This window comes from Mesoplodon mirus (genome assembly GCF_964341445.2).
Source record: "Mesoplodon mirus genome assembly, chromosome: 4".
NCBI classification, from domain to species: Eukaryota; Metazoa; Chordata; class Mammalia; order Artiodactyla; family Ziphiidae; genus Mesoplodon; species Mesoplodon mirus.
This window is the reverse complement of record NC_138979.1, coordinates 13,929,604-13,943,053: the sequence shown is the minus strand read 5'-3', so window position 1 is coordinate 13,943,053 and position 13,450 is coordinate 13,929,604. Positions and strand designations below refer to the sequence as shown.

The 13,450-nt window shown below is 37.8% G+C and overlaps 1 protein-coding gene across 13 annotated transcripts in view; it reads left to right on the top strand.

The window, feature by feature from the left end:
• The window catches only part of MLLT10 (MLLT10 histone lysine methyltransferase DOT1L cofactor), a 248,902-nt gene that overhangs the window by 162,650 nt on the left and 72,802 nt on the right, over positions 1-13,450 (top strand). For 12 of the 13 annotated variants that reach the window (XR_014293707.1, XM_082617236.1, XM_082617235.1 and 9 more), the window contains 2 exons: positions 7,106-7,358; positions 10,665-11,234. Coding sequence is in view for 12 of the 13 variants with exons in the window: in XM_082617236.1 (XP_082473362.1) it covers positions 7,106-7,358; positions 10,665-11,234 (823 nt within the window). In the remaining variant the exon portion in view is untranslated. The remainder of the gene's footprint in view (positions 1-7,105; positions 7,359-10,664; positions 11,235-13,450) is intronic. The other variant, XM_082617237.1, reaches the window with a different exon arrangement.

The window sequence follows — 13,450 nt, the reverse complement described above, 5'->3', positions numbered from 1 at the left end:
CTCGGGCTGGTGAGTGCTGATCCCCACCAATCCTCTGTGTGGCAGCCTCTCCACTTTGCCCTCTGCACCCCTGTTGCTGCGCTCTCATCTTTGGCTTTGAAGCTTCCCCCCTCCGCCACCCACAGTCTCCACCCATGAAGGGGCTTCTAGTGTGTGGAAACCTTTCCTCCTTCACGGCTCCCTCCCACTGGTGCAGGTCCCGTCCCTATTCTTTTGTCTCTGTTTTTTCTTTTTTCTTTTGCCCTACCCAGGTACGTGGGGAGTTTCTTGCCTTTTGGGAGGTCTGAGATCTTCTGCCAGCGTTCAGTAGGTGTTCTGTAGGAGTTGTTCCCCATGTAGATGTATTTCTGATGTATTTATGGGGAGGAAGGTGATCTCAACATCTTACTCCTCCGCCATCTTGAAGGTCTCTATAATTCTTTTTATACATTCTTGGGTTTGATTTGCCAATACTTTGTAGAGAATTTTTGCATCTATTTCATGAGTGATATTATTCTGTGTTTTCTTTCTTATAATGTCTTTGTCTGTTTTGATATAGTATTGCTGTCCTCATAGAGTGAGTTAGGAATTATTTCTTCTGCTTCTGTTTTCTGGAAGAGGTTATAGAGAACTGGTATAATTTTTTTTCCGTAAGAATTTTGTAGGGCTTCCCTGGTGGCGCAGTGGTTGAGAGTCCGCCTGCCGATGCAGGGGACGTGGGTTCGTGCCCCGGTCTGGGAGGATCCCACATGCCGCGGAGCGGCTGGGCCCGTGAGCCATGGCCGCTGAGCCTGCGCGTCCAGAGCCTGTGCTCCGCAACGGGAGAGGCCACAGCAGTGAGAGGCCCGCGTGCCACAAGAAAAAAAAAAAAAAAGAATTTTGTAGAATTTACCAGTGAACCCATCTGGTCCTGGTGCTTTGTGTGTTTTGGTGGGGTGCTTAATTATTAATTAAATTTCTTTAATAGATATAGGCCTGTTCAGATTGTCTGTTTCTTTTGGTGTGTAAAATTCCTTGATTATCCCTTAATGTCCATGAGGTCTGTAGTTAAAGTTCCGTCTTTCATTTCTGAACTACTGTGCCACCAGGGAAGTCCCTGCCTCATGTATTTAATGTTTTGTTTTTAGGCACATACACATGAAGGATTGTTGTGTCATCTTGTAGTCTTCATACCTTTGTTGTTATATAATGTCACTGTTTATCCTTGTTAACTTTCCTTGCTGTGAAGTCTACTCTGCCTGAAATACAGCTATTCTTGCCTTGTTAAGATTAGTGATAGCATGTTATGTCTTTTTCCATCCATTGATTTATTTTTTTTTAAATTTATTTATGTATTTATTTGGCTGTGCCGGGTCTTAGTTGTGGCATGTGAACTCTTAGTTGCAGCATGTGGGATCTAGTTTCCTGACCAGGGATCGAACCCAGGCCCCCTGCATTGGGAGCGCGGAGTCTTAGCCACTGGACCACCAGGGAAGTCCCTCTTTTTTTTTTTTTAAATCATGATGTGTCTCTATATTTACTGTACCTGAGTCTTGCTTTTTGATACACTCTGACAATTTCTGTCTTTTAATTGGCATATTTAGACCATTTATGTTTAGGATGATTGTTGATACAGTTAGGTTAGTATCTACAAAACTTGTTACTGTTTTTTTATTTGCTGTTCTTGGTCTTTGTTCCTGTTTTTGTCTTCCACATGTTTTCTAACTTTTGAGGTTTTAACTGAGCATTTTATACGATTCCATTTTCTTTTCATTTCTTAATATATCAATTATACTTGTTTTCCTTCATGGTTGCCCTCATGCTTGCAATATATCTTTATAGCGTATCTAAGGCGCCTTTCAGTAACACTATACTGCTTCATGGTAGCACAAGTACCTTATAATAACAAAATATTCCTAATTTCTCCCTCCCATCTTTTCTGTCAATGCTGTCATTCATTTCACTTATACATGAACATACATAAGCATATGAATGCCTAAAACTATATAATCAAATACATCATTGAGCAAGCTATCTGTTAAGGTCAATTAAGAATTTAAAAAATCAAAGTTTAATTTTACCTTCACTGATTCATTCTCTGATGCTATTTTTTATGTAAATCCACGTTTCTGACCTGTTTCATTTTCCTTCTCTCCGAAGAACTTTTCACATTTCTTGCAAGGCAGTCCTACTGGCAACAAATTCCCTCAATTTCTGTTTGTCTGAGAAAGTCTTTGTCTTTCACTCTTACAGGATAATTTTGCAGTGTGCAGAATTCTAGGTTGTTTTTTTTCTCTCAACACTTTAAATATTTCACATCACTCCCTAGTTTGCATTGTTTCTGAAGAGAAGTCAGATGTAATTCTTATCTTTGCTCCTTTGTAGTTAAGCCTTTCCCCCCTTCTGGTTTCTTTGAGTGTTTTTTCTTTTATCTTTGATTTTCTGCATTTTGAATATGATATGCCTAGGTGTTGTTTTTGTTTGCTTGCTTGCTTTTTGGCATTTATCTTGCTTGGTATTCTCAGAGCTTCCTAGATCTGTCATTAGGTTTCTGACATTAATTTGGTTAAATTCTTAGTCATTATTGCCTCAGATATTGCCTCTGTTCCTTTCTTTTCCTTCTCGTATTCCCATTACACCTGTTACACCTTTTGTAGTTGTCCTGTGGTTCTTGGATATTGTTCTCTGTTTCGTAGTTTCTTTTTCTCTTTGCTTTCCATTTTTGGAAGTTTCTATTTTCATATCCTCTCGTTCTGAGATGCTTTCCATAGCCATGCCCAGTCTACTAATGAGCGCATCAAAGGAATTCTTCATTTTTGTTATGGGTTTTTTAATCTCAAAGAGTCCTTTTTAATTTTTTCTTAGAATTTCTTTCTGCTTACAGTATCCATCTGCTGTTGCATGCTGTCTATTTTTTACGTTAAAACCCTTAGCATACTAATCATAGTTTAAAAAATTTCTGGGTTGGTAATTCCCACAGTCCTGCCATCTCTGTCTTTGGTTCTGATGTTTGTTCGTTCTCTTCACATGGTGTATTTGCCTCTTAGTGTGCCTTGTAGTTTTTTGTTAAAAGATGTATATGATTTACTGCATAAAAGGAGCTGTGGTAAATAGGCCTTTAATAATGTGATGGTAAGAGGGACAGGAAGCATTCTATAGTCCTGTGGTTAGTTCTCAGTCTTTTGGTGAGCCTGTGCCCCTGGACTGTGAACCTCTCAAGTCATTCTCACCCCCTACCCTGCTTTGCTGGGACAGGTTACTGGTGGGGGTTGTAGTTGGGTATTTCCCTTCCTTCACGTACTTGAGGCTCTGATACAACCCCAGCAGGTTATGCTGTGGTAAAATATATTCTCCTGATAACAGGCCTTATTAAGAAGAACAGAATACCTTGGCATATTAGAATAGTTCCTTTCTGCCTCCCCTGCTGGAAGCATGAGTGTATATTTTTCTTTCTTTCTTTCTACTGCGCCACCAGGGAAGCCCTAGATGTCTTTTTTTTTTTTTTTTTTTTTTTTTTTTTTTTTTTTGTGGTACGCGAGCCTCTCACCGTTGTGGCCTCTCCCGTTGCGGAGCACAGGCTCCGGACGCGCAGGCTCAGCGGCCACGGCTCACGGGCCCAGCTGCTCCGCGGCATGTGGGATCTTCCTGGACCGGGGCACGAACCTGTGTCCCCTGCATCGGCAGGCGGACTCTCAACCACTGCGCCACCAGGGAAGCCCTAGATGTCTATTTTTTTTTTTTTTTTTTTTTTTTTTTTTTTTTTTTTTTTGCTGTACGTGGGCCTCTCACTGCTGTGGCCTCTCCCATTGCGGAGCACAGGCTCCGGACGCACAGGCCCAGCGGCCACGGCTCACGGGCCCAGCCGCTCCGCGGCATATGGGATCCTCCCAGACCGGGGCACGAACCCGTATCCCCTGCATCGGCAGGCGGACTCTCAACCACTGCGCCACCAGGGAGGCCCCTAGATGTCTATTTTTAAAGATTCATTAAGTTGCCTGTAAATCACAAACTGTTTATGCACTTCTCTAAAGATTATCAATATAGCCAGATATCCAGTTTTCTCTCTAGTGGAAAAGAAAAAAAAAAGGAAGGCTGTATTTTACTTAGTTGAGTACCAGTTGATGTAGTTAGTTTGTATTTTATGGTCAATTTACATGAATATGTATTTTTAAACACTATAGTGGCTCTCAGAGCAATGAGATGCTAATGCTATGAGAGTTACTTAGATTGTGAAACTGACTGAGGAAACAGGTTTGTGATGTTGGGAGCATGTATAAAATTTTTTTTAGGGCTTCCCTGGTGACGCAGTGGTTGAGAGTCCGCCTGCCGATGGAGGGGACACGGGTTCGTGCCCTGGTCCGGGAGGATCCCACATGCTGCGGAGCGGCTGGGCCCGTGAGCCATGGCCGCTGAGCCTACGCGTCCGGAGCCTGTGCTCCACAACGGGAGAGGCCACAACAATGAGAGGCCCGCGTACAGCAAAAAAAAAAAAAAAAAAAAAAAAAAAAAAAATTTAACTGTTAGAATCTTTAGGTAAAGTTGTTTTTGTTATGTTTTGTTTTTTTTTTCTTAATAAGAAACCTGTGGTATCTTTAAAAAATTTTAATGTATATTTTATTTATTTATTTATTTATGGCTGTGTTGGGTCTTTGTTGCTGCATGCAGGCTTTCTCTAGTTGCAGTGAGTGAGGGCTACTCTTCGTTGTGGTGTGCGGGCTTCTCATTGCGGTGGCTTCTCTTGTTGCGGAGCATGAGCTCTAGGCATGTGAGCTTCAGTAGTTGTGGCGTGCGGGCTCTAGAGCGCAGGCTCAGTAGTTGTGGTGCACGGGCTTAGTTGCTCTGTGGAATGTGGGATCTTCTGGGACCAGGGCTTGAACCCGTGTCCCCTGCATTGGCAGATGGATTCTTAACCACTTGTGCCACCAGGGAAGTCCCTGTAGTTTTTTTTTTTTTTTTTTTGAAACTTACAAGGTGTTGAGGTTTGTAAAAAATAAAATGTATGGTTTTATTTAATATGACTTTGGTCACTGAAATTTGTTTAATTTTCATTAAATGCTTTCTTTGTAATACCTTCTCTTCCAAATATCGTGTTTTCATTGGATTTATGGACATATTTATACTTAAGGGGTAAGCAAGTATATTCTATTAAATGACTGGGAAAATTGACCAACCCTAATTTAGGTTGTTAAGTGGAAACAGCATATTTCTGTTGTTGGTATTCTACCCAGTTTTCTCTCCTTTTCCTTATTTGACACATAGAGTACTTGAATGAAGAACACCATTGTGTTTTCTTTAGATGACTTTTAAACTTCACTAGGGTCAAATGAGTGGGTTGGAAAATCTCAGGATCAACTTGAATTATTGGAAAAAAATATTGGAAAAGTGAAGTGTCAGGTGATTTTGAAAGTGACCTGTCTGGCTGGGAAAGGTAGTCATCCATGAAGTTTAATCAGCTTAAATATGATTGTTTTGTTAAATGGGAGTGTGTTTTCTCCTGAAATTTAGTTTGAAAACTTTTTTCTTATTTGTGGATTATAGTTTATTACAATAGTGATTAGTTTTTTATGAGATCATAATGTTTCTTGTACTTGATGGTGAAAATCTGTTCTTGGCAGTGAGATGCTGTGGGGTGCGGCAGCAACACGGGGCAAGTAGCAGAAAAGTAGCAGTAAAGATTTGGTTTTCAAAACCGTTGAAGTTTCCTCTTACTCCTTTTTTCTGAACACTGATTTGCTAAAAATGATTTGCTAACAAACCTGATTTTTATCATCCCTTTCTTGTTTTTAAAATTTATCTGATGTTTTGTACTGAGTGGTTGTTAATATGTGGCAGACTTCAGTTTTGCATATTTTCAGATTTTTCACTTGTGTTACATTGGAGATTTCAGATAGAAGTATTAGAAAATTATTTATTTATTCAACAGAAATTTAGGGCTAGTTATAGTTCAGGCACCAGTTTAACAATGGCAGCAAAAATCCCTGACCCTTTGGACCATATAGATCTTTTTTTTTTTTTTTTTTAATAAATTTATTTATTTATTTATTTTGGGGGTTGTTGGGTCTTCGTTTCTGTGCCAGGGCTTTCTCTAGCTGTGGCGAGCGGGGGCTACTCTTCATCGCGGTGCGCGGGCCTCTCACTGTCGCGGCCTCTCTTGTTGTGGAGCACAGGCTCCAGACGCACAGGCTCAGTAGTTGTGGCTCACAGGCCTAGTTGCTCCGTGGCATGTGGGATCTTCCCAGACCAGGGCTCGAACCCGTATCCCCTGCATTGGCAGGCAGATTCTCAACCACTGCTCCACCAGGGAAGCCCCCATATAAATCTTTAATTTCAAAGCATGTTGATTAATTTACATCTGGCATCACACTTTCATAGTCATTTAATTTGTCATTATTTGCATGCACCTTATATTAAAATGATTATTAAAAACTGGAAACTGTTTAAATTTGTCTTTATCTTGTTTTGTTTCCCTACCATAACTAATTATAGGGGGTGATTGTGAATCAATTTTATGGTATAATTGTACTTTTAATTTTTTTAGAAATCTTAACTGCAAAATGTAACTGTTTCCTCAAGTTAATACTGGGAGGAAATCTTTTCTGTTTCAAGGTTTTAAATATTTCTCTTTTGAAAAGCAGCCTTCACCTGATTTTAAAAAATTCTTGCTCCGACCTGTGCTAGATCTGTATAATATCATGGATATAGTCCAGTAGTGAAATTGTAGTACCTTACTTCTCTCTAGTTGTTGCCTTTCAGTGATGAACACTAAAGCTGATTTTAATTTCATGTCTAAGAAGTCGATTGTTCTTGTTGAAAATTATCTTGCTTGAGAAACAAGTATCTTCTGTATTGCTTCCTGTGTGTCACTTAATAAATACAACTAATATGTACTTTTACTAATTGCTGCAATTTGATGCTCAGTCATATTATAAATTATCTACATTTTTAAAAGAAGTATTTGTTGCAGACTCCAAGTTGTTCTTACATGATTTTCTTAGGCAGACTGACGTTTTTATAAATGAAACTTCCATGTGTTTATCTTTCAAGTCCAATAATTATTTATTATTAATGTGCCATCTTCTTTTCCCCCTGTGGCCAAATTGTAATCAGTTCTTTTTCCCTTTACCTCCCTTCTCAATCAAAATGTTAGACTTACACAAGCACTAGCAGCAACTCTGTATCTGGATCCCTGAAGCGCTTGGAAGATACTGCAGCACGATTTACAAATGCGAATTTCCAGGAAGTCTCTGCGCACACTGCTGGTGCAAAAGATGTTTCAGAGGCTAGAGGGTCAGAGGGCAAAGGGAAGAAATCTTCAGCTCACAGCTCAGGTCAAAGGGGAAGAAAGCCTGGTGGAAGAAATCCAGGAACGACTGTATCAGCAGCTAGTCCTTTCCAGCAAGGTATTAATTATGATATTTTAGTTGAAGTACTTGTTCTTGTGATGATCAGTAGTAGTTAAGTTTTATAAAAGAATTTACCTTTTACTTATAACTATTGGATAATTAGAGATTATTTTATGATTAGATGCTATAGTAAGATTACTTCACAGACTAGTATTCCTTCTTCAAATGTTTCTGGGAACTTTGCTTTCTTTTTGTGTTATGACCTGTGCTTCTAAAGTTGAACTGTAATTTTTTTAATGTTTAAATAGATGTGGAATAAAGTTTCAGTCTGAGGAGACAAACAATGAAAGCTGGAGTTTTCCTTTCCTTTCTGCTCAACAGAAAAGTCATTCTAATTTATAAATTGTTTTTATTTGTCTTTCCCAGTTGAACACTAAAACTGTTAAGGTATACATTTTCAGTAAGTGAATAAGTACTCAGTAATTTTTAGGGGAGCTAAATATTTCTCGGTAAATAATACTTGCTGATTATTAATGCATTTATTATAAAGCTTGAAGATGAAAGTAGAATTTTGCTCAGCCTACATACCTTTTGGTAATTATGGCTGCTGTATGTACAGGATGCCCAGCTAGTTTTGAGTTTTAGTTAAACAACAGATTATTTTTTTCAGTGTGTGTCCCATGCATTTATTTGGGACATACTTATACTGAAAAATAATTTGTTGTTTAACTGATATTCAGAATTAACTAGGCATTCTGTGTTTTATATGACAAGTCTGTTTTATGGAGAACAAAATAACTCAGCTAAACCTTAGAATACGTTAGCCCAATATTCTAGGTTTTTATTTTGAAATAAATATGTTGAGAAATGTAAGTGCTAAAACTGTTCGAGACAAATATATTCAGTAAAATAAAGGCCTCCTCTCCCTCACCCCCACCCCAGCCCTTTGTCCCCTAGGAGTAAATGAGGGAAAAAGTTGTCCTTTTCTTTACCCTGTTAAAGCTTTTGCTGACAATAAAAATTATACCCAGCATCTACCGGGACATAATTTGAATATGTAGGGAGAAGCTTAGTCTGCTGACCTCTTCATTAAAAAGTATATTCATATATTTTTAAACTAAGTTATTTTGGGCTTCAGGATTTTCAAGTCCTAGATTTTTTTTCTTTTTTCTTTTTGCCTCATATAACAAAAAATTAGACAAGTAGAAAAGAAATGCTAAATTTGCTGTTTTCTGTTTAATAAATTTACTATATATTATTTTTACGATACTTTGGAAAACAAATAGTAAAACTGTAGTTTTTGGTTTTTTTGTTTGTTTGTTTGTTTGTTTTTGCCACATGGGTTTCGGGATCTTAGTTCCCTGACCAGGGATCAAACGTGGGCCACGGCAGTGAAAGTGCCAAGTCCTAACCACTGGACCACCAGGGAATTCCTGTAAAACTAATTTTTAATGTAACTTCATTCACGTTTTGAATGTGATTAGCAGAATTCAGTCATCTCTTCTGTATAATTAAGACCTTATTTTGTACTTCTAAAATTGCATTTTTGAGTTTTTAATGTTATCTTTGAAGTACTAATTCATTTAGAAAAGAGAGCTCTCATTTTCTTAAACTTCACAATATCGGAGAGTCTTTCCCTGCTTCTGTTAAGATATGGTAGAGAACGTGTTATGTTTTTATATCTGAAGTAATATCCTGAAAAGTTTTAAAAGTTGAAATTTAAAGGTAGGGCATTTAAGGTAATTGGTTTTTTTTTTTTTTTAATTGCAGGTAGTATGTGAATTTTAGAGAATACACATTTAAAATATTGTGTATACTAAGTGTTTTAAAGTATTTGCTATGCTGTCGTGAGCTTTTAACACCAGCTGTAAAAACAAAAATGTGCAGAAAAAAAACAGATGGTGACAGATCAGAATGGATAATAAAGAACTTCTTTATAGCTGCTAATTAAGTGGCAAATTGCAGTTATCCTTAAATGATTGATGTAATGTAAATGGCTTCTTAATATGTATATATATTTTTTTACCCAGAAATGGCCTGAAAATGGTCACGTCGGTACAAGTAATTTTGTAAATTAATAAGGCAGATAGTGTCTTGAAGGAGTTAAATTTTAGAACTATTAATTTTTTTTAATGAGCCATTTTAGAAGAGCTTAAAATTTAAAAACCAAACCCTTGAGACTTTAGGTAAAAAGAAATTATTTCTTATGTGTAGGGAAAAATATCTTTGTAAATATTTAGGTAGATTTATGTGTGATTACTTACAAATGTGCTCTGCAGTAAAATTTAACACTTAGCTTGGAATTTCCTTTCCACTGCCAACAGAACATTTTATTTTGAGCTTTTGTTTCTTAAAGACATTAGTTAAAACATGACATAGTTTAGTTTTATGAAACACAATAGATGTTGGTCAAAACTGAGTCTAAACACTTGTTACTTCATTTGGCAAGCGTGGTGAGAGTGTTTGATGAAGTGGGTTGGTGGATCGAATTTGTTTCATCCCAGCCATTAGTTTTAACCTGGTAAATAAGAACCTTGAGGTTTTTATATCTCATAATGACACGGTGGGCTCACTAATATTCTTTAAAGAGTGGGGAAAAAATAAGCAGTTGTGAGAGACTCATGAGAGGTGCCCCTCCTATGATTTTACTTTCATAAAAGCAATAGCAGAATATAAGTGGTTGGTTTCTTTTCTTTATGCATCTCCATGGGAGGTGGACTGGGAGAATGTGAGTTATATAGATTAGGTTCCATATGATCATTATTATATCAAATCCATGTTTTGGTGGGGTAGATATAACTGAATGATAACATTCACCAACATTATCTTGAAGTTAAAACTCAGAACTTATGACCTGAGCAACATCTTTTGGATCTTATTGTATGTTGGGAACATTTATAATCATACCTTCAATAATTGCAAGAAAGGAAGTTCCCAAAGCCATTCAGAGTTCAATCATAGTCATTTCAGAGTCTCCTTGAGACTTTGCTTTTCTTTAGTCCTTCCTCAAGCATACACAAGGCATTTGGGGGAGAGTAGAGGAATGCTGCCATGGTAAAAGGTAGGTTAAATAAAGCACATCTTATATCTTGGTAATTGTACAAGTAATAGCTTATAATTCAAGAGTTAATATTCAATTTAATAACTATAAAATAAGTATTTTTAAAACATAATTTTATAGATAAACTTGATTTCAGTAATAATCCTTAAAAAAATCTAGCTTTGTTACATACTGATGTCCTAAGTTTTATAGTTTTTTTTCATCCTCTCTTTTTGATGATTGTGTCATTTCTACTGTTCATGGGAACTTTTGCATCCAATTTTTTCTTTTCCTACCCCATTTTTTTTTTTCCCCCACTACAGGCAGTTTTTCAGGAACTCCAGGCAGTGTAAAATCATCTTCGGGAAGTTCAGTACAGTCTCCCCAGGATTTCTTGAGCTTTACAGACTCAGATCTGCGTAATGACAGTTACACTCACTCCCAACAGTCATCATCAACCAAAGATGTACATAAAGGAGAGTCTGGAAGCCAGGAAGGGGGGGTAAATAGTTTTAGTTCCATAATTGGTCTCCCTTCAACCTCAGCTGTTATTCCGCAGCCTAAAAGCTTTGAAAATTCACCTGGAGATTTGGGTAATGCCAGCCTTCCTACAGCAGGATATAAGCGGGCTCAAACTTCTGGCATAGAAGAAGAAACTGTAAAGGAAAAGAAAAGAAAAGGAAATAAGCAAAGTAAGCATGGGCCTGGTAGACCCAAAGGAAACAAAAGTCAAGAGAATGTCTCTCATCTCTCAGTTTCTTCTGCTTCACCAACGTCATCTGTAGCGTCAGCTGCAGGAAGTGTAACCAGCTCTAGTCTCCAGAAATCCCCCACGCCGCTCAGGAATGGGAGTGTGCAGAGTCTTAGTGTGGGCTCCTCTCCACTTGGTTCAGGTAGGCTTGGCCCCTTGTTTTCTCCCTCCCTCCCTCCCTCCCTCCCTCCCTCCCTCCCTCCCTCTCTGCCTCCCTCCCTCTCACCCACCCACCCACCGCCACTGCCACTGTCACCACCACCAAGCAAATTTATTTTATCTTATTTTTAAAAATTAATTAATTTATTTATTTTTGGCTGCATTGGGTCTTTGTTGCTGCGCACGGGCTTTCTCTAGCTGTAGCGAGCAGGAGCTACTCTTCGTTGCAGTGTGCAGGCTTCTCTTTGCGGTGGCTTCTCTTGTTGCGGAGCACGGGCTCTAGGCGCGTGGGCTTCAGTAGTTGTGGCGCACGGGCTTAATTGCTCCATGGCATGTGGGATGTTCCTGGACCAGGGCTCGAACCTGTGTTCCCTGCATTGGCAGGTGGATTCCTAACCACTGTGCCACCAGGGAAGTCCCCCCAGATTCATTTTAAACTATCATTATGGTAATACTGTGAGTTGCTAAGTGACATTTAATTATCTTAATGAAAAGTGTTACGATCTTAGGAGGACAGTTTGGTCTTTGGAAAAGACATTTGGCACTAATCCAGTTTTACTTAATATAGGCTAAATAGTTGTTGGTTATTCATTTCTTTTTTTTAAGGAATGTTTATTTACTTTTAGAAATTAGGGCTGCGCAGGGTTTTCATTGCGGCTCGTGGGCTTCTCTAATTGTGGCACTTGGGCTCTAGAGTGCACGGACTTAGTAGTTGCAGCACACGGGCTTAGTTGTGGTATGTGGGATCTTAGTTCCTCGACCAAGGATTGAACTCCAGCCCCCTGCATTGGGAGCACGGAGTCTTACCCACTGGACCAGGAGGGAAGCCCCGGTCATTCATTTCTTACAAAACACCTAGAATTAATTTCCCATTTTTGTTTTTGCTTCACTTGCATAGTATTTTAAAAATCAACTCAGAATTCACATTTAAGATGTGAGAGTTTTTGCACTGTTTTTGATTGGTATTTGTTTGGGGGCTTCCTTTCCCTACACGTCAGTTAGTCTTCATTTTCTCAACAATTCCTCACACAAATTCTACTTGAATTAACTCCATCTGGAGTATTTTTTAATCAGTGATAAATGATTTAAATTTATGGACTTTAAAAATCACATTTTATTTCAGGAGATATTTGAAATAACTTATATCATTTTTGTTTTCAACTGTGTTTACCAGTTTTTTACCATTACCTTTACTGTAGTATGAATGAATTTATATATGTTCTTAGTCACCACATTGGGATGCTTTTTTAACCTATACTTTGTAATGTGAATATTATTTTCAATTTTTAAAAATTTTAAGATTCGTGTTTTTAGAAACTTAACAGTGTGTATATTAGATAAATGTCAACATTTATCTTTTAAATTGCATCTTCAATTTGAGAGATGATTTAAAATAAGTGTTGATTGTAAATCTTAGCCATGTTTTGATTTTAGATTTCTGAATGTAGAAATGATGAAATTTTGGCTAAAAAAAACCCATTATGTGTTTTATCAGTTCTGTTAGTTGATGGAGAGGATAGGTAGAAAATGGCATGGAAAAATAATAAATAGAATTTAAATGAAGGTTGTTCACGTATATTATATAAATATAGAATTTTGGATTGTTTTTATAGTTGTGCAGACATTAATTTCAGTAAATAAACATAAGAAAAACCATTATAAGGGAGAAAAGAGCACGTGTAAAGGTCAGATATGAAAAGTAGTAACTATTAACTACCATTTGTTTTGTGCCAGCATCTGTTAAGTGCTTTATACTTATTAACTTGTTTAATCTTCAGAGCAGTTTTATGAAGTAAGGGCTATTAATACCCCTGTTTTACAGCTGATAAAACTGAGGCTTAGACAGACAAAATAAGTTGCCCAAGATCACACAGCCAGAGATTTCTTTCTCTTTTTATTTCTCATAACTAGCTTCTTTGCCTGTGGTGGACCTGTTTGACAAATTTTTTGGAGAAATGAGTAGAAACTATGGAAGGGTTGTTTCATTAGTAGCATTAAAGATGGTTGAGAGCAAGATTCCCCAGTCTTAGCACTATTGACATTCTGATTGGGATAATTCTCTGTTGTGCGTTGCTGTCCTGTGCCTTGTAGGATGTTTATCAGGATTCCAAAACCTTACCCACTAAATGCCAATAGCACCCAAGACTCCCCTGCCCATAATGACAGTCAAAAAATGTTCAGGTTGGGGAGGGGGGCGGA